At 37.1% G+C, this 24,403-nt stretch overlaps 1 protein-coding gene across 3 annotated transcripts in view; it reads right to left on the bottom strand.

Moving 5' to 3' along the window:
* The window catches only part of glt1d1 (glycosyltransferase 1 domain containing 1), a 37,832-nt gene that overhangs the window by 1,845 nt on the left and 11,584 nt on the right, over positions 1–24,403 (bottom strand). For 2 of the 3 annotated variants that reach the window (XM_016524861.1, XM_016524863.1), the window contains 5 exons: positions 15,782–15,880; positions 15,584–15,633; positions 4,548–4,591; positions 4,147–4,267; positions 3,332–3,430 (listed from right to left, as the gene is read on the bottom strand). In XM_016524861.1, coding sequence (XP_016380347.1) covers positions 3,332–3,430; positions 4,147–4,267; positions 4,548–4,591; positions 15,584–15,633; positions 15,782–15,880 — 413 coding nt within the window. Of the gene's footprint in view, positions 1–1,174; positions 1,625–3,331; positions 3,431–4,146; positions 4,268–4,547; positions 4,592–15,583; positions 15,634–15,781; positions 15,881–24,403 lie in introns of those variants that run through there. The other variant, XM_016524862.1, reaches the window with a different exon arrangement.

Raw genomic sequence — 24,403 nt, 5'->3', positions numbered from 1 at the left:
CAAAAACCCATATGACCTGCTCTTTAAGCATTAATAAGGCTCTTTGTTCTACAATATAGAGTCCAGTCTTAAACCTCTCAATTAGCTACTTAAAAGGCAGAGGTCAAGGCTTAGCACAGCACACAGATGTGACTCATGCTGGACACGGCTAAACAAATCTTTGGCACTAGAAGTCACAGAAGAAAAATGCTTCTAGGTTAATTAAGTAAGTGACAGAAGAAAGTGTGACAGTTATTTGGAAATTCTGACTGATTTTCTTTTCTTAAATCTGACTTTTCAAACTATAAGTTATATGTGGCCAGATCGAGGGATTTAAAAAAAAAAAATTTTGCAGTAGTTTGCTAGTGTGTCCACACTGGTTATCATAATAACAATAAATGTGCACAGGTTAACTGTGCAAGAGGCTGTATCATTGATTCACCATGATGTTTTTCATTAGGCCAGTATCCAAATCTGAACAGCATAAAAAACTGGAAGCTGGCGTATGCAATGTTTTAAAGCAGTTTTATTGCTGCAATACCTGACACAACACACAAACACATGACCAAAAAAAAAAAAAAAAGTTTAGTTTAAACCACCTATAAAGCCCTACCAGGCTGCAGTCAGATTTAATGTGGGCTTTTTTCTGTTCAGACAACAAAAACTAAATGGAGTAAATGGTCACATAGGCCAAATAAAAAAAGGAGTCTAAGGCTAAGGCCCATAAAAAAGTTTAAATATACAATGCCTTTAGAATGTTTGGGGTCAGTAAATTTTTTATTTGTATTCTTTTGGGAAAGAAACTGATATAGTATAATAGTATCACGGTTTCCGCAAAAATATAAAGGAGAACAACTGAACAACAAATGTTTCTTGGGCAGCAAAATGATTTCTGGAGGATCATTTGACACTGAAGACTGGAGTAATGATAGTGAAAATTCAGCTCTGCATAACAGAAATAAATTACAATTTAAAATATATTCAAATAGCAAACAGTTATTTTAAAATGTAAAATATTTCACAATATTACTGTAATGTATATTTTATTTTCAAATAAATGCAGCTTTGGTGAGCATAAGAGATGTCTTACAAAAACATTTTAAAAATCTCACCAACCTCAAAACTTTTGAACAGTAGTGTATGTTGACATTTCTTCTACTGTAAATTTGATTTGTGTGAAAAATAATCACTGGGTTACATCACTGTGTCATATAATGGGACAATAGCAAGCACATTTTACTGCGTACTGCATAGCAGGTGGGTTGAACTGCAGCACACTGACCTACTGATCAAGAGAGGCTTGCACACAGCTCTTTGAATTAGGGGTCAAAGCTTAGCATACGTCACAGGTGTATAGAGGGGCACATGGTGCATCCAAATGTTCAAAATCATTCATGACTTGCAAACAAACATTACACTTTCATATACAATTTTCTGTGCTTCTCTAGAGACGTCAGATTTTCAGATCGGCTATTGCTTTTAATACATTTGAGATAAGCATGATAAATGGATGTTTGGAAATTGCTCAGAGGAGCAGATTGGTTCAGGGATAGAAGTTTTGCCCTTTGACATTTTAAGCTGCCTTGGGCTCCTCTCAGGCATTTAGCACGGCGGTACAATGAACGCTTAAGTCAGCCTGTTCCTCCTAAAGACCCAAAAATAAGTTAAAGTCAAAGCTTAGTCACCAGCAGGTAGAGATGTTGCTAAGAAGAGACAGTCAACATTACTCTCCCTTTTACAGCAGCGTTTTAATGGCAAAAAAGATTTTGAGGAAAAAAAGTTGTAAAATTGCAAGTTTAAAGTAGAAATGTTTTGTAAAAGTCAAAATTATAAGAATAAGTATGTAATATTATGTATACATTCAAAACATTTACTCACTCTCTATAATTCCAAACCTGTATGACTTTCTTTCTTCTCACATATTCAAGTGTTCTGCACTCTTATGATATCTTTTTGTGACGAACAGATTTCTTACCGATAATCTTAGTATAATTCAGTCACAGCTGAAATCTCATTCACGTTTGTAAATGCAGTGCATGAAAATGACTTCAGGTCACTTCAGGTTTAACATCAATGATAGCAAACATTATAGAGCACAACAGTCGGCTTCAGGAAGTAAAGACATTTTCTCTATATGGAAAATTATTTTTAACAACAACTGGTAAACCTTTAAAGACAGACCAGTTCTGAGCTCTGAGGTTGCTTTTGTTGAACCCATCTGTTTGCATTAATTCAACTTATTTTTATAACAGAATCCGTAGTGGGAAAACTACATTACCCATGATGCTGTACATAAAATTCCACCACTCAGTCCGCCCACTCCCATAAAGAATGATGAAACTGAGTCTGTCTCCCTACACTCTCAAAATATGTACAGTAAATATTTGTGCATATACTATACTATATTTTTTCCATTGTTTTTAATTCGATTAATGCCATTCATGGGATTGCAGTTCCTTCCCTCACTAAAGCCGTTAAATACACAGCCTTGTACTTTTGTCATTTTGTCCAATTTTCATTTACTTCTTTGCTTTAAGTAAAAGTCTAATGTTAATTCTAGGGATGTAACGATTCACTCAACTCACGATTCGTTCTAAAGACAGTAAGTTCCCCTCAGACATGCATTCATATAAACTCCTACACCTAAATGAATCGGATTTGTTTAGCATCTCAACCGATTTGAATCGTCACATATTTGAATCGATTTTCAACCGGCTCGCAGTTAATCGTTATATCCCTAGTTAATTCTCCTGGTAGCTGGTTGGTTTGGTTCATGGCTTTTAACTTTTTTAAAATCTCTTCATATAAATGGGAAAAATACTTCTGGAACCGGTGACTCTGAAAAAGTGGGCGGGCACTAATGCACTCTATTGGTTATTGTGTATCTTGTTGTAACCAATCACAACACCGCAAATTTGAATATGAGCATCATAAAATTACACTAATGTGATTTGAGATCTTTAGCAGAGGGAAAGATTTCAATGTGGTTCTTCAATGTGTGTGTGGTTGTGGGTGTGTGTGTTTTTTAATCTAAGTCTTCAGAATACTTGGAATGTGTCATAGAGATTACTTTGATACATTTACATATTATCACAGTTCACTTACATTCTATGACTGTAAGTGAACTTACACCATGCTCTTGTTTAACCACCTTATTTATATAGAGACTTTGCTTTTTTTTTGTCCTATTTGCTCTTAACATGGATTAAAGACATTAAAATACAAATGTAAAATACAAAAGGTATACATAAATGTCTCCATGGAAAACAAAAACGAAAACATCAACTGTGATATGATTTCACTGCATTAAAATGAAGCTCTCACTGATAATCCAAACCTTTGTAAATCTTACCTGAGGGCTTGAGTACAGCAGTCCTGTGACCTCATGCTTGACTATTGCAGCATTTCCAGGAACATCCCTCGCTAAAACAGGCAAACCTAAATCCATGGCCTAAAACACACCAGATTGCAATACATTAACTCTGTTTGGCCTTGTGCACAATGCATCTACATTTATTCATTTTCCAGGTGCTATTATCTGAAACAACTTAAGGGCATTCAAGGTATTTTATCAGTATATGCGTTTCCTGAGATTGAACCCATTACTGTGACATTGTGCATGCGATTTCAGCTACAAGAACGTTCACTGCAACCTAGCAATCAAGCATTATGGGATAGCTGATTGCACTTAGAAAGCTCTTCCTTTTCAGTTTTAAATTCTTGTAAATTACAACAACCTTCAATTCTGTCATATTGGCCATTTCAATCTAGGCTTGTTCACACATGTAGGATAATGAAAAGATGTGGAACTATTGAGGAAAACATGATAACAGCTACTTAGCACATTAATGGCACTATGTGTTAAACTAATCTGGTCAGTTTGAACACAGATTAACTAGATCCCCATGATGATATTGTGCTCATAATATCCTATCTAATAACAGGCTAAACAATCACAGATTCAAAGCTCATTTAAGCGATTTCTGCACTACTGGTGAGAACAAATTAAATACCAAAAAATGATTGATTCAGACAGGTTTCTCTTGGACAAACCAAATTCTAAGACATTCTGAAATTAATATTAATGTTAATATTAACATTTCACTCAAATTGTTATAAATTGTCTCATAAAACAAATTCAATAAAATTATTGCTCTCTAAACGAACCTCTAAGATGGCAGCAGACATTCCCTCTGAGAGAGACGAGTTGACCAGGGCAAATGATTTCTGCATGGCAGCATGCAGCTCCTCCTGACTCAAATCGGCCGCCAGATACACTCCAACAGACCTACACACAACCTCATACATGAATTACAATATATCCAGGAACAGTTTACGAATGAGGGTATTTCCTTATTTTAAAAGGGGAATTTAAAAAACACTGAAAAGATTACCGACAGAAATATTTCAAAAAGCACATGAATGTTCCTGTGCGTATGTGTGGAACTTTAGTGGCAGTAATAAGGAACTGAGACTTTGAAGATCAAGTGTCAGAGAGTGAAGAAGGGAGATGAAAGTAAAGCAGAGCAGATCAAGGAAGGAAGATGAAGACGTCAGATGATATTTACCTTTTGACACTCTCCTCAACCTGTGCGGTAAACACTGGATCTATCTAAAATGAGACATGAGACTTTTAAAGGCAAATAATGTTTTTCATTAAGACCCCAAATGCAAGACTACTTTATTTGGTAAGTTTTACAGAAAGCCTACAAAAAAGTTTTTAAATATCATTCAGCTTTAAATAAAATAAATTACAATTAAAAACAAAACACAAATCAAAAAGGTCTCCAAGCAATATTAAATGTTTATGTTTCGAGAAATATTTTTGAATAGAAATAGACCCACAATTTGGAAACCAACATTTACCATCAACAATCCAACATTTTTATTATACATTATTATTATTGCTAATAATAATAATTATTATTATTATCATTCATATTATATGTTTACAATCAGTAGTCTAGTGGTCATAAAAACAAAAAAAAAGGTCTGTCTCTAATTTAGAACACCTTGTCAATTTTTATTCATTTATGAAAATACTAAATGCAATGCTGAGTATAACTTGCCAATACTGCTTAAGTAACAACAGACACACAGTCCTAAGACTGCAGCAACACTGCAAATAAGTTTAAATTCACATTTTTTCACACAAGACTCACGGGCCATGTGCTGTAAAAGAGACATGAAAAGTAACTTAAGGTCACGCTGTGATGAGAAATTAGATGAATATCCTTTCGTTATTATGCAGAAGTTCCAATGGCTTATCTTTGCTTATAAGCAATAAAGAGCACAAATCCCATGTTGCTGTTTTTTTCTTCCCTTTTGCTCTTTTTCCCCTGCCTGTAAAATACTGTCAATAATACCAAATCATGGCCTGTGTACAAGACAACGTTTCATACTGATCATAATTTCCTACATGGCCAGTTGCCCTGAGGGAAAATCGCATTTGAAAATCCCATAGATTTCCAGAGATTAAAGTCAGGGCGGGGTTGTTGCTCGGTCTGATTCATTACGATGAGGGCTTTGCGTGTATTAGCTGGCCGGGGCGGCTGCAGCAACCACAGCACATGCAATCTGGGTCAAAGATGATATGAGTGTGTGAGCATAGCAGAGCCTTTCTACAAATCCTGTTTGCTTTGATTCCACTATCTGCCTATTCATTTTTTTTTTCTAAGTGAAATGTGATATTTGATGCACATTTGAATCTAATAGAGATAGAAAAATTTGAGATTACTGCTGAAACTAAAGCTGCTGGCTAAGAACATATCGTGTGATCAGTCCTTCCCACAGGACATGCTGTTCAATCCCACCCCAAAAGAGCACAGTATATAAGGTTAAGAAATATATCCAAGAGCAATTTAGCAAAGAATAAAGCCATTAAATTATCGTTATATTAGATTTTCAACACAAAAAAAAAGAAAAAAAAAAGAAAAAAGGTCAATGGCTATGTATAGTTTTACATTACAGAAAACAAGTCCCTAAAAAAAGTCAGCAAACCTTTGTCCTCTCATCAATTTTAACAGAACACATATAAAAGTCAGTATACTTAAAAAAAAATAGCATTCAAATTACAAATGAAAAATGCTTGGAAGTTACAAATTACAAATGAAAAATGCTAGGAATGGTTCAAATGCATAAAGGAAGGATGGAACCACAGGTGTGGGAAACTGGTTCATGTTTTGGTGCTCATATTGCACAAAAGTTTTGGCTGTTAGGAGAATTTCAGAAAAGATTGATATGTGTTGTGTTTCCACTCAGTGGAAGCAGGGAAAAACAGATGGAAAGAAAAAATGGCAGTATGAGAAATAATGTCATTGAAAACAAAAACAAGTACTAACGACTGACTAATAGCTTTTACAGATATGCATACCTTTTACATGGTAATAATAATAAATAATAATCATAATGCATATTATGTTTTCAGTGTTCTTGCATAAAAAATGCAAAAGTGATAAATTAGAAGTTAAAAATGCTGTCAATATTGGTTATCTAACACTTAAATATGAAAATAACCAGTATTGGCAGCTTGTTGTATTAAAAAGTTAGCATACCTGTGTCCTTTTATCAATGTTAACAAGAAGTTCACATCTTGAATCACACATGAGAATCACAATGAGAAACTCAATAAAATTTGATCACCAATAAAGACCAATTTAAAGTATTAGTTGTCATTAATCAGAAGCACCTATAAACAAATAATTAAAGGGGGAAGTTTCAACATATGTTGGGAATGCAGCTTTAAATATTATTTTCCAATCAAACCAAAAGTAGGCAGAAAAGAAACACAAGACATCTGGGATTCATTTGATGCCATCAACATGAGCCCGCCCCTCCCCAAAGAAACAATGAGTCTTACCATTCTCCGAATCACAATGAGAAACTCAATAAAATTTGATCACCAATAAAGACCAATTTAAAGTATTAGTTGTCATTAATCAGAAGCACCTATAAACAAATAATTAAAGGGGGAAGTTTCAACATATGTTGGGAATGCAGCTTTAAATATTATTTTCCAATCAAACCAAAAGTAGGCAGAAAAGAAACACAAGACATCTGGGATTCATTTGATGTCATCAACATGAGCCCGCCCCTCCCCAAAGAAACAATGAGTCTTACCATTCTCCAGATATTCTTATCAAACAAAAACACACCACAGCTTACAAGAACATGTAAGCAACTGCCAGTGTCATCGGTTTGCCTGGAGCCAACCACACTCGAACAAGAAAACCTTTGAACATCACTGGAGACGCAACCAGACAAGAAAAAGGCAAGTTTCAGCACATTTTAGGAATGCAGCTTTAAATGGTATTTTCAAATCAAACCAAAAGGAGGCAGAAAAGAAACACAAGACATCTGGGATTCATTTGATGCCATCAACATGAGCCCGCCCCTCCCCAAAGAAACAATGAGTCTTACCACTCTCCAGATATTCTTATCAAACAAAAACACGCCACAGCTTACAAGAACATGTAAGCAACTGCCAGTGTCATCGGTTTGCCTGGAGCCAACCACACTCGAACAAGAAAACCTTTGAACATCACTGGAGACGCAACCAGACAAGAAAAAGGAAAATGTGTCTCCACCTGATGTGTGAATCTCAAAGAAACATCACAGAACAAAAGTCAGTTTGTGGCAGAAGGAAGCATCATGTCGTTGTGGCGAAATCGCTGGGGCTTGAGAAGAGGTGGCTGCGGAAATAGGACACATTGAAACCCTCAAGGTACTGAAGTTCAGGATGAAATGAAGGAACAGTGAAGCCACTATGAGTTAGTCGACAGGATCTGTTGTCAGGTGCTGGGTCGGATTGGGTGGGAAATGCATAAAGAAAGGATGGAGCTAATGGTGTGGGGAATTGGTTTATATTTTGGTGCTCATATTATGAAAAAAAAGTGGTTGTTTGGAGAATTTCAGACAATAATTTTACATGTTGTATGTTTCCACTCAGTGGAAAAAGAAAATATTTAGAGGGAAAAAAGGAAAGGAAGAAAAAGTTTCTTTAAAACAAACTTGGGTATTTGTTATAGAAAAACATACCAGAGACTCATTTATAAATAGTAACTACCCCTTTAATAACTGAAAAAAAAAAAAACATTTCAAAGAGTTTGCATCTAAAAGAGGCGTATCTAAAATCGCATGCTGTCTGAGGAAGAAACTTTGCAACCATTAAAAAGTACATTCTAGTATGAATGTTTGTCGTATAAATATCAGTGATTTCTAACAGGATTAGTTTCCAAGAAACTAAAGTATTTCCAAGATTTAGCCTGGTTTCCTGTTTGCCATTAGCGCCATCATCTTTCCTGCATTGTTACTTCCCAAAATGCTGAGACTTGAAAATTAATTTGCTAACTTTGGTGTGGCTTGGTCTGACAATCATCTAGACCCAACTATAAAAACTGGACAAAATTAGGGAAAAAACTATTTGTGTTGAAATCAAAGATGGTAACAAATCTGGTAGGCAAAGATTCAGAAATTCAAAACTTTACTGAACGTTGCATGAGACAAGAAACATCTAGACCAAAGAATTTAAAAAGAAACAAACTAAATTTGAGCAGTTTGTGGTGCTACAGAGTTTGATTGACAGGTCTTAAAGGGGTCATATGACATAGAAGACCAAACAAAGTAGTTTCGCTTTCACAATGAAACACACAGCGTCTCAATACTACAACGAGAATCAAAGTTATGCCTTCTTTCTTTGCGTATACATTTGGGCGGTGTTATGCAAATCTTCCCACATCGTGACGTAGACATGTGGGGGCGTGTTTGAACGAGGCGTTTTAGGAGGGCGTGGACGAGTCTTAACTTTTATAAAGAATATCTCTTTGGGTTTGAGACTTTAGTCTTTGCAGCTTTAGGGATCTTATCTATTCACGAACAGCTTGTAACACTCCAAAGAGAAAGGAAAACTTGAAATGGCATCATATGACCCCTTTAAAGATGGTCACGTGACTATCTATGGTCAGAAAAATTGTATTTAAGAGTTGAACGCACATGAAAGCCACCAGAAGGTCATAACTATGATTGGGAAACTCTTGATTTTTAGAGACTGTTTCTGGGTCATTGTTACTGAAAAAGCATGGCAAAAGCAATGAATGCAGTCTGTTTTGAGAGTTTTTTTAAATGAATTATATTTTCTCCCATTTATAATAAAATTAGATAGACTGAATGAACAAAATATTATATTATTCTACAATTATGAGAAAACCACAAAAGAATTCAGTTTAAAACACCTTCATGAATTTAATAAAAACAAGATGAAACACACCTGATGCACATATTTCATCATAATGTAGAAATCCAAAGTTCTGGCATGAAACTCTAGATGGTGCAGTCCAATAGGTCAAACTCAGGCCCTGTCCCAAATGGAACACTTCATGTGCACTTGCGGTCTTACGGACTTACAATGGCCGCCGCGTGCGCGTGTCCGTGTCCGTTAAGTCCACGAGACCGCAGGGTGTCCCATTTGTCATTTTAGCGTTCAGAAGGGTGCTCGCGAGCATTACCATGCCGTTATGCGCCCTCGATCCGCACTTCTGCTGAGCCCGCACTGGGGCGAGCTCCGCAGCAGACTTCTACCCAACAGTCAAAGCGGCATTACGTCACGAAAGTGCGAACTCAGAGGAAGACCGCAAGGGTTTAGGGTGTCATTTGGGACAGGGCCTCAATCTGACATAATGACATCATTATCACATGATGCAGCTGACTGGTTCTTTTTGTATCAGCAGCCAATGAGCTCGCTGCTCAACATTTAAATACTTGGCTAGTGTTTGCTGTAGCAGTTGCAGCGCCCTTCAGAACCCTCCACCTTCCCCAGCTCCACCTGTATAGATCTGCTATGGGGTGATTTTTTTGTATGCTATATGGGGGTTATTTCATGTTATATGTGCAGCAGCAGTATTACTTACATGCTCACAGCAGCATTTTGTGGATGTATTGGCAGTAGCAAGTCTCTGTACTTGCTCTGCCGCAGCAGCAGCGTAGCAGATCTATTCCGCCAAGACCAAATACATTAACACTGTCATGAACATTACCATGCCATTCCATCCAAGAGTTGTCATGACAAAAGTAGAGTGAAAATCCCAATAAACCAGGAAGCAGCAACAGATCTTTTCTTAGTAATGTGAAGTACACCCGAGTGAAACGTATCATATGGCAGAGACTTGGCTCCATCCATTAATTGTTTTAGATTTTGATTTGAAAAACAAATGTGAACTTTCAATCAAATGTAAAATAGGGGTGGGGTTTAAGTGGCCAAAATGATTGGAAAAGTCCAGCATAACTCACAGAGAAGTGTGAAAGAATTCAGTTTTCACCAGAAGGTCCAGGTATGACATTCTGATTAAAAATTACGAGGTTAAATGGGTCATCAGATGCAAAATTCACTTTTACATGTTTGAACTGAAATGTGTCTTGGCAGTGTGTATACACAACCACCCTGTAATGATAAAAATCCACACAGTGTTTTTTATCCCCATAAATCAAAACCCCTTTCTCAAATCAAGCCGTTTCACCGATTCTTGGCAGAGTGACATCACACAGGCCCAGACCCCTCCCACGATTGTTGACTGACACTGGCATTTTATCACAGACCTGCCCTGAGTGAGCTGTAAACAGTCCGCCATTGTTTCGACGCCGGAGCAGGTGTAGACAAGAATGTCTCTTAAGCGATTGAGGGGTTTTGTTGTTGGATATAATAATGAACGTAGCAGTCGTCATTTACTCCACTGAAGACGCAGAGGATTACTTTTGCTTTTGAAGGGAATGCGCCCCCCATCTACCTAAATGCATCTATGTTCACTCGAATAATTCGTGATCCAGCTTCACCTACAGAAGAAGTGAATATAAGTTTTTTATGAATCTTTGCAAATCGCCTTTCCTAATAATGTGCTAGTAAGCAAGTTCGGCGACGAATGCGGCTAAGGTTAACAGTCTAGAGAACTGCTCGTCACCCCACGGAAGAGAGGGGCGGGGTGAGCAGAGCTCATTAGCATTTAAAGGGACATGCACCGAAACGGGTCGCTGTGAACAGAGCTGTTTTTGACAAGGTAAAAAGGGTGTTGTTTTACACTACCATTGAAAAATTTCAAGCAAAGTATTTTATAGACTTTTCATTAAGACCTTAAAGAATCATATCAACTTGTGGAAAATGGGCATCTGATGACCCCTTTAAAAAAAGAAAGAAACATATGCATGGATGAATTGTTCACAATAAGATCTGAAAACATGAAAACAGGGTGAATTTTCATGTCAAGCTAACTTTAAAAATTGCCATCTTGCTTCGACCAAAGTGATTTGAACCCATCTGACCCATCATAGATTGATGCATGCAACACCCTCTGAGCGGCATTAAACAGCTTGAAAGATCAAAGACAATTTTTAATATAACTCCGACTGGATTCGTCTGAAAGAAGAAAGTCATATACACCTATGACTTGAGGGCGAGTAATTTATGGGCTAATTGTCATTTTTGGGTGAACTAACCCTTTAAGACTTCCTAACTTGTCAATACAAACTTCCCAGGAGGACTTAAACACACCATTAGACCCAGAATAATCAGTGTGCCAAATTTCACAACTTTTTACCATATGGTTTCCATGGGCTGCAACTGACACCCACCCAGAAAAGAATAAAAAAAAAAAAGATGGAATGAAAACACCACTGGCGCTTGATCCCAAATGAAGCAGAACATGTGCAGTCAAACCTCTACAGTAAATCTTTCATGGTTGAAATAGGAAGCAATATGGGCTTGAGGTCTTGTGTTGACTCGCTCAGTTCCTGTTTCTCTTCTAACCTTTTCCCCAGACACACTTAGGGACAGAAACTTTTTTTTTTGCCTTGGGCTTGTTTGTTTCCTCCTCACTTTTTTCAGTCTTTTAAATCTATTTATTTCTAAAAATATTTGACTATGTCTGTGACTAGATTCTGTCCAGAGATGGAGGGTGACCTCTCTATGGGGTTGGCAGAATGGCAGCACCTAGGCTTGGCACATAATCTGGAGTGGCAGATGGCCTGCCACAGGCTAGCCATTAGCTCGTAGCAGCTAACAAGCCTCCCCTAGCATCATATAGCACAGCAGGTCTACGAACAGTCCACAGCTTATGCTAGTCCCCCGCAGCCCCAATCCTCTGCATGATTCCACTGCTCTAGCTTGAGTGAGCCTCTAAATGCCTCTGATAAGTCCAGTTTAATGCATGCTAATGTTATTATCTTTGCTACATCCAATTAGTGCTACTTTGGAATCTACAGAAACACGCTGCCCACATGCGCCAACACTGACACAGCTTCTTTGAAAAGGATGTTAGGATGTGTTATGGGCTTTTGGAGATAACGAGACATGAGAGGATATACAACACATGTAGAACAGTTTCACGGCTTTACCTGTGGTGACGGCAACAGGAATGGGTGTTAAATGGAATAATTAGACCAGGGCTTGTCAACTACTTTCTTTCGAGGAATAGATTATCTAGGGAATTTCCAACATTGTACACTTTTCAGCGGGACACAAAACTAAAAAAATAATTCTATTGACTTAACTATGTTTTTGGACACTATTGTAAGTGAACTGAACTGAGCTGGATGATGACATAATTGAATTAACGATGAACTGAAAAATTTTACTGACTTTAATTTAAAAAAATCACTGTTAACTATTGTCCTCTTTTTAGAGCTACTTTACAGCAGAATTGAATTTTGTTTGCATTATTGACACTTTACTGTATTTACCCGTTTAATGCTGTAAAGCTGCTTTGAAACAATCTGTATTGTACAAAGTGGTATATAAATAAAGTTGACTTGACTATTTATGTAATTACATGTTTTCAAAGCAGAGTAGCTTTACACATAACTGAACAGTGCAAATATGAAAAATATGAAAAAATTGAACTTCATAAAAAATTCACAACAAATAAATCTGTAAAACAGATTTGTATTTTAGATAGCAACTTTTAGACTCTATAATCCTATTATAGTTATCATTCACAAAAAAATTAAAAATAAAATAAAATAGAAAACAAATAGATAAAAACATCAATAAAACAGAAGTAAACACTGTAACCAACAGTGCATGCAATAAGCTGGGAAGTCTGAAATCATATTTTCTAAAAACTAAGGTAATAGGTAATAATCTATTAGGGTAATAATAGATAGATAGATAGATAGATAGAGAGATGTCACGCTGCTGTGTAGTGCAAAGATGAGTTGTGCACAACGAAGAAGATAATCCACACTAATGACATCATTTACTACCCTCTCCCTCCTTCATTTTTTAAAGTTTGACATAAACTTTCTTAGTATTCCTCAATCTATTCATTATAAACAATATAACAAGAAAAAAATAATGAAATATAAAAGAATGCCTGTTTTTTGATTCATTTTTTGTAAAAAGCGTATAGGGTTGCTAGAGACCCAAGGTATGTAAATGTATATTTTTTTGCGCAACTATATTTACATATCTGATGACTCAATATGTGCAATACATCTTTATTCCTCGAGGTGGCACTGTTTGATACACAATGATGATGTGATGTTTCGCTTCACATCCGCAGGCATAAAACAAAAGAATACAAAAATTGAACTGGTTTGAATGGCTTTACTGCAAAGCAATTACTGTACACAATGAAATATAAATGTCACTGTCATTTGATGGTGGGTGTGGTGAATAAGCTGCCAGTGATCAAAATATTGAATATGAAGTCATTGAAAACGGTAGTTTTGAGAATATGGTTCAGATTGTGAATATGAGCCAGATGCTGAATATACTGTGGCAGTGCACTCTGACGATGATAGCAATGGTAAAATCATCTGCTCAAACTGAACCCTTCTAAGTTTCAAAAGGTAATGAAATATGCTTTATTTTATTCTTCTGTAATTGTTCTTAAAATATCAAGAGAGTTGTTTTGCTATTGCAGCAGTTATCATTGCTGAGATCCATCCATGTTGAATATATAGTTCCAGGTCGCTAAAGACCCGAATATGTAATAACGATTGGCGAAACATTCATGCATTTAAGGGTTAATAAATCCACAAGAACAAGGAAGGTTCCACACACACAGGGTAACATTCAACAATAACCGGCAGCAAACGGAAGACAAAGGGGAACTTAAGTACATGGACAAATGAGGATAATAAACGAAACACACCTGAACATAATGACATAATCAAGGGGAGACAGAAACTAGGTCAAGGGAACACAAGGAATGAAAACACAAAGTCCATGGGTGTGACAGTTTGCCCCCCTCCTGGAAGGCGCGACCTCGCGCCGCAGACACAAAGGGAGGAACGGAGGGGGACATAGGAGGAGGACACAAGGAGAGGAGAAGGGATGATAACAGGGGACGGCAAAGGGCTGGCAGGAAGGTAGGCAGATGACCAGGTGGAGGTTCGGGCGGAGGACGGACTCCCGGGAAGAGGACAGCAGACAGAGTCCAGGGAGGAGACGATGGAGGGAGGAGCCAGGACGGAGACAGAAGGAGCCAAGGCAGATCAAACGGAGGGAGGAGCCAGGGAAAAGACAGGAGGGAGCAGGAGGAGCCAAGGCGGATCAGATCGAGGGAGGAGCCAAGGAGAAGACAGGAGGGAGCAGGAGGAGCCAGGCGGGACCCAGACCCCAGCCAGGATGGCGGCCCACAGTGGTGCCGACAGAGGGAGGAGCCATGGTTGAGTAAGGGCTGTCGACTCCATGGGGCCGACCGACGGCGGTGGAGCAGGTGGAGGTGGAGCCCGAGGCGGAGACGGAGAGCCGATGAGCCAGGGTGATGGGGAGGATCCGGAGGGCCAAGGTGGAGCAGATGGCTCCGGCGACCAAGGCGAAGGAATAGATCCGGAAGGCCGTGGTGGAGCCAGAGCGACAGAGGACCAAAGTGGAGCCGGAGGGAGGGAGGAGCCTGACAGAGCCAGAGGGACGGAGGGATGAGGCGCAGGGGTTTCTGGGACGGTGTGCTCTGCCCACACACACCAGATGGCAATTCCCAGCACTGGGAGCATCATGTACAGGGTAACGACCTCCATAAATGTTTCAGGTCCGACAGACGATTCAGGGCAGATAGATAATTCCAGGCAGACAGACAGTTCAATATACACAGCATGTTCAATCACGACCTCTCACCGAAAGATGAGTAGCGCACGACGAAGAAGATAATCAACACTGATATTTAATAAATCCACAAGAATAAGGAAGGTTCCACACACAGGGTAACATTTAACAATAACCGGCAGTAAACATGAGCCAAAGGGGAACTTAAGTACATGGACAATAAATGATAATAAATGGATATGACATGGATAATAAACGAGACACACCTGAACATAATGACATAATCATGGGGAGACAGAAACTAGGTCAAGGGAACACGAGGAATGAAAACACAAAGTCCATGGGATGGATAGATAAGATAGATAGATAGATAGATAGACAGATCATGGTCGACCACTAAAATAAATAAAATTTAATTTTATAAGACACATTTGAATATGTGTAGCTGAAGGGCAGGAACTGAATGAAAATCAAAGGTTTGTGTAAAAAAAACAAAAAAAAAAAAACTGACAGGCCGGATCTAGCCTGTAACCTCTAGTTGTTGTCCTAAACTAGACACTATTTCTTGCTTACCTTTGGACCAATGATGATGAGGACCACTAGGGGGTTCTGACTGTGCCATTCTGTAAGAGAAAGGATCAAATTTCATTTAACACACATAATTATTCTAATTATGTTTTTATAATTAAATTAGTATTTAAAGACTAACTGTCGCAGTTTCTAGTTGCACAATGACTGAGGATGAACTCTGATCTTATAGAACAGTTATACCTGCAAAAACTTCTAGAAGATACAGAGGATCCTTAACTCGTCTGAGTCCACATACCAGCAGAAACACACGTAAATTTTCCTCTTGTTTGGTTCGCACACCTAAAACACAAGACAAAAGTTTCATATTGAGACAGCCTTGGAATCTTTAAAGTCTTTTTGCTATATTACAAATGCACAGATTTTACAGTTTTAAAGAGTGAAATAACAAAGAAGATTTAAGATTTTTATTTAAGATACATGAAATGTCAGCTATGACATTAACCTTAGCTGGACAAAGGAGTCTATCAAATTATCCCAAAACTGTATAAATGTCATTTCCACCACTGAATGCTTGTCAACAGGGTCAAAAATGCCAATAGTTGAATAAACAATCAACTACTGAGGGAAACTGCTGATCCTGAATCAGATGTTTAAGCGTTTCTGAGCAATAAAATGTAATGTGGCATAAATCAATGCATACATGCTGTACCCCTCATCCTCCAATGAGGCTAATCCATCAAACAAGGTCATAGAGATGTCAGAGACGCAATGAGTGCAAAACTGATTGCAGGCTCAAAGTAGCGTGCGTGATGAGTACTTTATCAATATGGCATATATAAATAGTAAGTATGTCATAGCATGTAAATACGTTATTTACCACAGTATACACAAGTAGTAACAACCAGTTTTATAAGCCACCATGTATATTCTTTGATTTAATACAAAACATCTGGATCATAGAATTACCACTGGAGACAGAAATCACTGAGGATAATTAGGAAAAATAAGACTTAGCTTAACAATTTAGCATATTAACTTATAACAAATGCGGTTTTCCTACCATTGGACATGACAATACTATCCCAAGTACTATACTCACAAGAATCATTCATGAATTCAGTGGCATATAGATTGAGTGCAAAAGAATGATCTGATTAATTAGTCAATTAATGTTTCATGCAATATTTAAAATTTTTAAACAGCCCTGAAATAACCCACAGGCACAAAGATGTTCATGATGATGTCACCAAGTCCATGTGACAGTCCTCTCTCTTTAGTCAGTAGCCGGTATCTGTGGGAATGTTCAGTCCAAATCTGTGCTTTACCCCAGATCATCCCTCGTTTAAATCCCACCTATTCCAGATTATCCACAAAAATATAAGCGCTAGTGTATGCATGCGTACACATGCATGTCAACTGCGTGTCAAATGTGAGTCAGTGTAGGCTTAAACAGCGCTGACCAAAATATTATCAAATCTTATCATGCACTGTCTACCTCACTGGACAAACACTAACAATGCAAAAATACTTCAATTTGGCAAAACCAAATTGTAATTTCTGCACCACTTGTGTCACGAAATGAAAATTCATTAATAATGACAAATTTCACTCATGTCAGAAATTGTCAATGAATTGGGAACAGTGCTTTATTTTGTCTGTTTCAGCAGGTAAAGCCAGAGAGCAGTGCCATTGAGGACAAGAGTGATAAATGAAATGACCTGTGAACTCTGCTCATAAGAGCTACTTGTTTGGCAATGAACAATCCATACACAAGCTGCTTAAAGTTGAGCATTGTTGCTTTTAGCAGAAATTGCTTCAATGATGTTAGTTTCAGAAAGGCTAAGGCTGGTCATAAGTCAGTATGAGGACAGCTTTAACTCAGAGGGGGAAGGACACAGAGGTATGTGACGTGAGGTAAAGCTCCAGGATTAGACGACTGATCTAGGGGTACATGCTTACAATGGTTTAACTCTCAGACAAGGGCTTTGAGTGCATTTTTACTTGGAGAGTGAAAGTCAGGGATGGTTTCACCTCATCTACCCCATAGATGGATAAGCCAACAGTCTCACAATAGCCCTACTGTATATAAAGCTGTTTCTAAAAAAGGGTAGTCAACATTCACATCCATAGTTTCTCTTATTCATTTTTTATTTGAAAAGAAGTTAAACTTTTATATAATTCACCTTGTTCATGTTAATCAGCAAACAGTTACATATCGGTGACCATGCTTTTGCTAAGGGCTAAGGTTTTGCAGACTAAAATACTTTTTGGGCAAGCACTAAAAAAAAATATTTCACTACTTGTTTTTCACATTGATTTAAATATATGATATGATCTCGTACCATATTGATATAAAATACAAATAGAAAGAAAATATACTCCATTCATTGTTATTAACAACATGAAGTGAATTAAACATTACATTATGTCAAGGTTTCCAAAACTGTGATTCATAACTGTAGGGGGTCGTGCGTGATGAGCAAATACGTAATTAAATAATAAAAATGTAAAATTAAAATAAACACTTAAAATGGTAATTATTTAGGTGGTCGTTATTGCCACCTAACTAGTGACTGGTCTTTGTGTGAATGTCCACAAAACTGGAAGGCTTTCTGAATGTGTAAACTATTTTAGAAAGGAAAATTTAAAAGATGAAAAATAATAATCACGGAGAATCAATAAATTAAAAATAATTTATTGCTATTGTGTGAATAATAACGTAATCAATAAAAAAGGAACTGTAGTCTGATTACATGTAATCAGTTACTACCCACTGTGTAATGAAGTAGAATGAAATTGAAATTGTTAGGGTCTTATAACTGGTACAAAAGTTGGTACATGACTTTCATTTTACACAGGAAGCAATGATCTTATTTAAAACAAACGTCCATTTTTGGAGAGCTGTTGTCTGCAATGCAGCACTATATACCACTATAGAACTGTTTCATTACACATCTTTTATTCATAAAGACCTGCACAAGCAGACGGCGAGGAAAAAACTTCACAATGCCTGAATATGTTTTAGCTCTTAGCTGTGGGTTTAATCTCACTCTTGGAGCAGTTCCTTAAGACAAAAACAGACTTAAAGTAGTTTTAAGATTTTCAAACATGAAAGTGCACTTGATTTCACATCGTGCTGGTGGGTATATCATGACCAGCGGACCTCTACTAAAGATTAGGGTCAGTTAATATGCGTCACGGGCAAAGCATTTTCAAACATCCAAATCCAAAACTAAACGGTTCATCATCAAAAAAAAGAAGAGGGTTCATCAAAAGGTCATCAAAACAAATGAAAAAGGATACACAAACATAAAAACAAGCCAAAATATCTACAGGTGAATTTTGCAACATCATAAAGGAAATTTATCTGAAGTAAATCCACTGTTATTCTCAGGTTGGTTGATTACATACTATAATCTCATGACATCTGAGAGTTTGAATGCATGTACTGAAAGTAACTGCTGAGTGCATGGCACAACTCACTACTACTGTAATTCTGATCAGATATATGAGGGGCAGATGAGTGAGAAGGATAAACTGGAAACCTTTTTTGTTTTCTGCTTTGAAGTATATTCATTTATCCGCAAGAGGCACCATCATGTTTTATTATGGATCTAAAAGAGCATTCATGTCAGCCTGAACCAGAGCACTGTCACTGCACCAGTATTTGAATGCGAACAGATGATCAAACAGACACAGCTCAAGATAAAGTGTGACGTCTGATTTCAAAGGCTCTGCAGCACTGGGGTGCAGTCTACATGTTTACCTAAAGAAAGTAACGGCATGACTAATAACCACGCTAGTTCAGCAGATAGATTAGCCTTATATATAACAGCAAAATGCTGTTTTCAATAGTTTCAGATGCAGTTTACAATGTCCAAAGTGCTCATCTACAATTTGTGACACTACATGGGACAGGTTTAATTTTATTATATCTGTCCAATTTATTCACTATTAGCACTATTTGTATCGTTGAAACATGTCTGATTTCTAAAACATTTGCAGGCTCCTTGCATGCTGTGAATTTGCAAACTCTTTCCCACAGTAACTTTAACTTTGAAGTAAGTCCACGGATGCCTTTGGTCGTGTACTCTAATCTAGTGTTAGAGGATTTGAAAGTAACTGCTGAGTGCATGGCACAACTCACTACTACTGTAATTCTGATCAGATATATGAGGGGCAGATGAGTGAGAAGGATAAACTGGAAACCTTTTTTGTTTTCTGCTTTGAAGTATATTCATTTATCCGCAAGAGGCACCATCATGTTTTATTATGGATCTAAAAGAGCATTCATGTCAGCCTGAACCAGAGCACTGTCACTGCACCAGTATTTGAATGCGAACAGATGATCAAACAGACACAGCTCAAGATAAAGTGTGACGTCTGATTTCAAAGGCTCTGCAGCACTGGGGTGCAGTCTACATGTTTACCTAAAGAAAGTAACGGCATGACTAATAACCACGCTAGTTCAGCAGATAGATTAGCCTTAACTGCCAGAGACTGCAAATACTGCACTCCACCATGTGGCTGCAGGAAAAATAGGCTTTACTACATCTTAGAAACTCTGAACACACAAGAAAATGAAATATTTATGGGGATTACATTTGTATGGAAGACATTTTAACTTGTAATAAGACACTGATAAAAAAAAAAAAGGCTTACTATTCCTTCGGACTTACTTAAAAATGTATATATAAAGGTAGTTAGCATATAAAATGTCCATGGATCTTTCAAAAAATAAATAATAATAATTTATTAAAAATAAAATAATAGACATTTCTTTTAAGATTTTAACTTTTAAACTAAGGTTTTAACTCTATTTGCTTTCACTAATTCATTTTGCCTTTGGTCGTGTACTCTAATCTAGTGTTAGAGGATTTGTGCACGAGAGTGGTTTACGGCGGATTACAGCCATCCTCAAACAAGACGGCAGGGGGAATATGTCCTCCACTTCCCTGTAAACAGCCGCCATCCACATCATTCCTGTCCAATGTTTTTAGACTCGTGATGGATAGACGGACTGATATATGGAAGCTCTGTCTATCTATTCTTTTATCATACTTCTGCCTTCAAGCAGTGGCTGATTTGTAGACACGCTTGACAATTTTCTGTAGTCTCTCTGTAGGATCAGTTAAGAATGCTCTGACAATTTATCTGATGCACTTGAGAGGGAAATATAATTACCGCAGGATGACTTACACCTCAAAGGTTTAAAAAAGAAAGACAATCTAGTGGGTTTGCCCATATGTGTGAGTGCAGTGGAAGACAAGTGTCTTTTCTACAGTTTTAGATCTAAGAGTTCACATGAAAGAAAAAGAGGAGGATATAAACAAACAGGCCTGTCACTGAAGGTGGGGGAAAAACTAAAGGCAAATAAAGGCAAGAGCAGTATGTCTCTCCAGAGGGAGGAGAATATTCCTCTTCACGTGTCACAGAAACTGATATGGACAAACTGTAAGATGTGCGCACCATGTTTTCCCTATTACCTGTCTTCCTCATCCCCTTACCTTGGTTTACGTTCTTTTTTTCTTTAGCCTGCCTTTGATCATAAAGAGCAACTTTAACATGATTGTTGTTGTTAATGTTTTAATGGGTGACTTTAACTTATTTCTTTCTGTAAAAATAAGAGCCACAGTTAAAAATTGACTGCTATTAAATTGATATTAAACATCATATTAAAAATTATTTTAAAAAGAGTCCACATTACATTAAGAAACTGTTCTTTATTTAAATAGCTTTTTAAATTTGAAATTGTTTATATTCTGTTCATCAGTGCATTTGTGAACCCTGTCTAACAGTCTAATTAAATCCATAAAAATGTCCCCACGAGCGCAAATGGAGAAAAACTAACTTGGAAGTTTTTAGAATTGCGTGGAAAAACAGTATGTCCAGCTATAGACAGGCTCTAAAAGCTGCCAGGGCCGAGCATATCCACAAACTCATAGAAAATAACCAAAACAATCCAAGGTTTTTATTTAGCACAGTGGCTAGATTAACAAATAACCAGACGCCACCCGATCTACATATTCCCTCACAGTTTAATAGTAATGACTTTATGAATTTCTTCACTGATAAAATAGATAACATCAGAAATACAATAACAAATGTAGATTCTACAGCGTATAATACTTCAGCTTCATTCATCGCACCAAAAGATAAACTGCAGTGCTTTACAATTATAGGACAGGAAGAGCTAAATAAACTTATCACTGCATCTAAACCAACAACATGTCTGTTAGATCCTGTACCCACTAAATTACTGAAAGAGTTGTTACCTGTAGCAGAAGAACCGCTTCTCAATATTATTAACTCGTCGTTGTCTTTAGGTCACGTCCCAAAACCATTCAAGCTGGCGGTTATTAAGCCTCTTATTAAGAAACCACAACTAGATCCTAGTGAACTGGCAAATTACAGACCCATCTCAAATCTTCCTTTTATGTCTAAAATTTTAGAAAAAGTTGTGTCTGCTCAATTGTGCTCCTTCCTGCAAAAAAATTATCTCTATGAAGAATTTCAGTCAGGTTTCAGGCCCCACCATAGCACAGAAACTGCACTTGTTAAAATTACAAATGACTTGCTTCTTGCGTCAGACCAAGGCTGTATCTCATTGCTAGTTTTACTTGATCTTAGTGCTGCGTTCGACACTATAGATCATGACATACTCATAGATCGATTACAAAACTATACAGGTATTCAAGGGCAGGCTTTAAGATGGTTTAGATCCTACCTGTCCGATCGCTACCATTTTGTTCATTTAAATGGGGAGTCATCTCGATTATCACCAGTAAAATATGGAGTGCCACAAGGATCTGTCCTAGGTCCTCTGCTATTTTCGATATACATGTTGCCCCTTGGTAATATTATTAGAAAATACGGGATTAGTTTCCACTGTTATGCTGATGATACTCAACTATATATCTCAACAAGACCAGATGAAACTTCTAAATTATCTAAGCTAACAGAGTGTGTTAAAAATGTAAAAGATTGGATGACCAATAATTTTCTCCTATTAAATTCGGATAAGACAGAGATATTACTTATTGGACCAAAAGACAGTACACAGAATCTCTTGGATTACAATTTGCAACTAGACGGGTGTACTGTTACTTCCTCTACAGTCAAAAATCTGGGTGTTATATTAGATAGCAACTTGTCTTTTGAAAATCATATTTCCCATGTTACAAAAACAGCATTCTTCCATCTTAGAAACATTGCCAAGTTACGAAATATGTTACCTGTTTCTGATGCAGAAAAGCTAGTTCATGCATTCATGACCTCTAGACTGGACTATTGTAATGCACTGCTAGGTGGTTGTCCTGCATCTTCAATAAACAAGCTACAGGTGGTCCAAAATGCAGCGGCTAGAGTCCTTACCAGGTCAAGAAAATATCATCATATTACCCCAATTTTACAGTCTCTGCACTGGCTACCTATTAAGTTCCGTATCAGTTACAAAATATTATTACTTGCCTATAAGGCCCTTAATGGGTTAGCTCCTGCGTACCTAACTAGTCTTCTACCACGCTACAATCCATCACGCTCCCTAAGGTCGCAAAACTCTGGACTTTTGGTAGTACCTAGGATAGCAAAGTCCACTAAAGGAGGTAGAGCTTTTTTGCATTTGGCTCCCAAACTCTGGAATAGCCTTCCTGATAACGTTCGGGGTTCAGACACACTCTCTCCGTTTAAATCTAGATTAAAGACTCATCTCTTTGGCCAAGCATTCAAATAATGCATCTCATAATCTTGTACTGCAGTTATATCTGATCAAATGCACATTATTATTCTTTAGTTTGGGTTAAACAAATCAATTTTGCTTGGTTGGAACAGCAGCTACGCTAATTATGTCTCTATTTGTTTCTCTGTTTTTGCTAGGATTTACACAAGCTTCAGTCTGGATCCAGAACACCTGAGAAGAGATGATGCCAACCCCTCAGATGATGCCAACCCTGAAACAAGATACAGAACTACCACATTTTGCTATAGGTTTGATTGCATCATATAATAATTGCTGTTAATGGTGTTCATCGTCTGTTTTATTACGTGTTAAATTTATTTTTCTGTACATTTCTGCCATATGTACATTAATTGACAGTCACCACTGATAAGCTACCACTAAATATTGTAGAAACTTAATTTGCTGTAAAGTTGCTTTGCAGTGATTTGTATCGTGAAAAGCGCTGTACAAATAAACTTGACTTGACTTGACTTGACTTATTCTGGCCAAGAACAGACCACATAAAAACGAAGAGACAGTTTTACGAACATGTAAAGTGAATAACCAAAGTTCACTTTGTTTTTACATGCTGTTTATGGAAATGGAAAATGGAAAGTATTAAGTCAAATAATGAAATGCAAAGAATTAGATTTTCAGTTCTTCTGATAAAGTAACTGATAAATGCAAGTTTCAAAATTTGGGCAAACATTTTTTGATTACATACCAATATGACGAGAAAAATAATACTATTGATTTTTATGACAAATATTTTTGTATTATTATTAAACAAAATAAGAAATATTATTGTAATATTTACCTAAAAGAAAAAAATTAGTATTTAAAAAAATTGTATAGTAATATTTATTACAACAAATTTCAATACTAATATGTATGGCGTTCTTACTCTTTTTAATTTTCAAACGTTAAACCGTCAAACTTTTAGTCTTAAGAAAAAAACACAAGAAGCCCTTAAAGGGGTCATATGATGTTGCTAAAAAGAACATTATTTTGTGTATTTGGTGTAATGAAATGTGTTTATGCGGTTTAAGGTTCAAAAAACACATTATTTTCCACATACTGTACATTATTGTTTCTCCTCTATGCCCCGCCTTTCTGAAACGCGTCAATTTTTACAAAGCTCATCG

Source organism: Sinocyclocheilus rhinocerous, unplaced genomic scaffold, assembly GCF_001515625.1.
Source record: "Sinocyclocheilus rhinocerous isolate Xijiao unplaced genomic scaffold, SAMN03320098_v1.1 scaffold9548, whole genome shotgun sequence".
Lineage (NCBI taxonomy): Eukaryota > Metazoa > Chordata > Actinopteri > Cypriniformes > Cyprinidae > Sinocyclocheilus > Sinocyclocheilus rhinocerous.
This window is presented reverse-complemented; position numbering and strand designations above follow the sequence as displayed.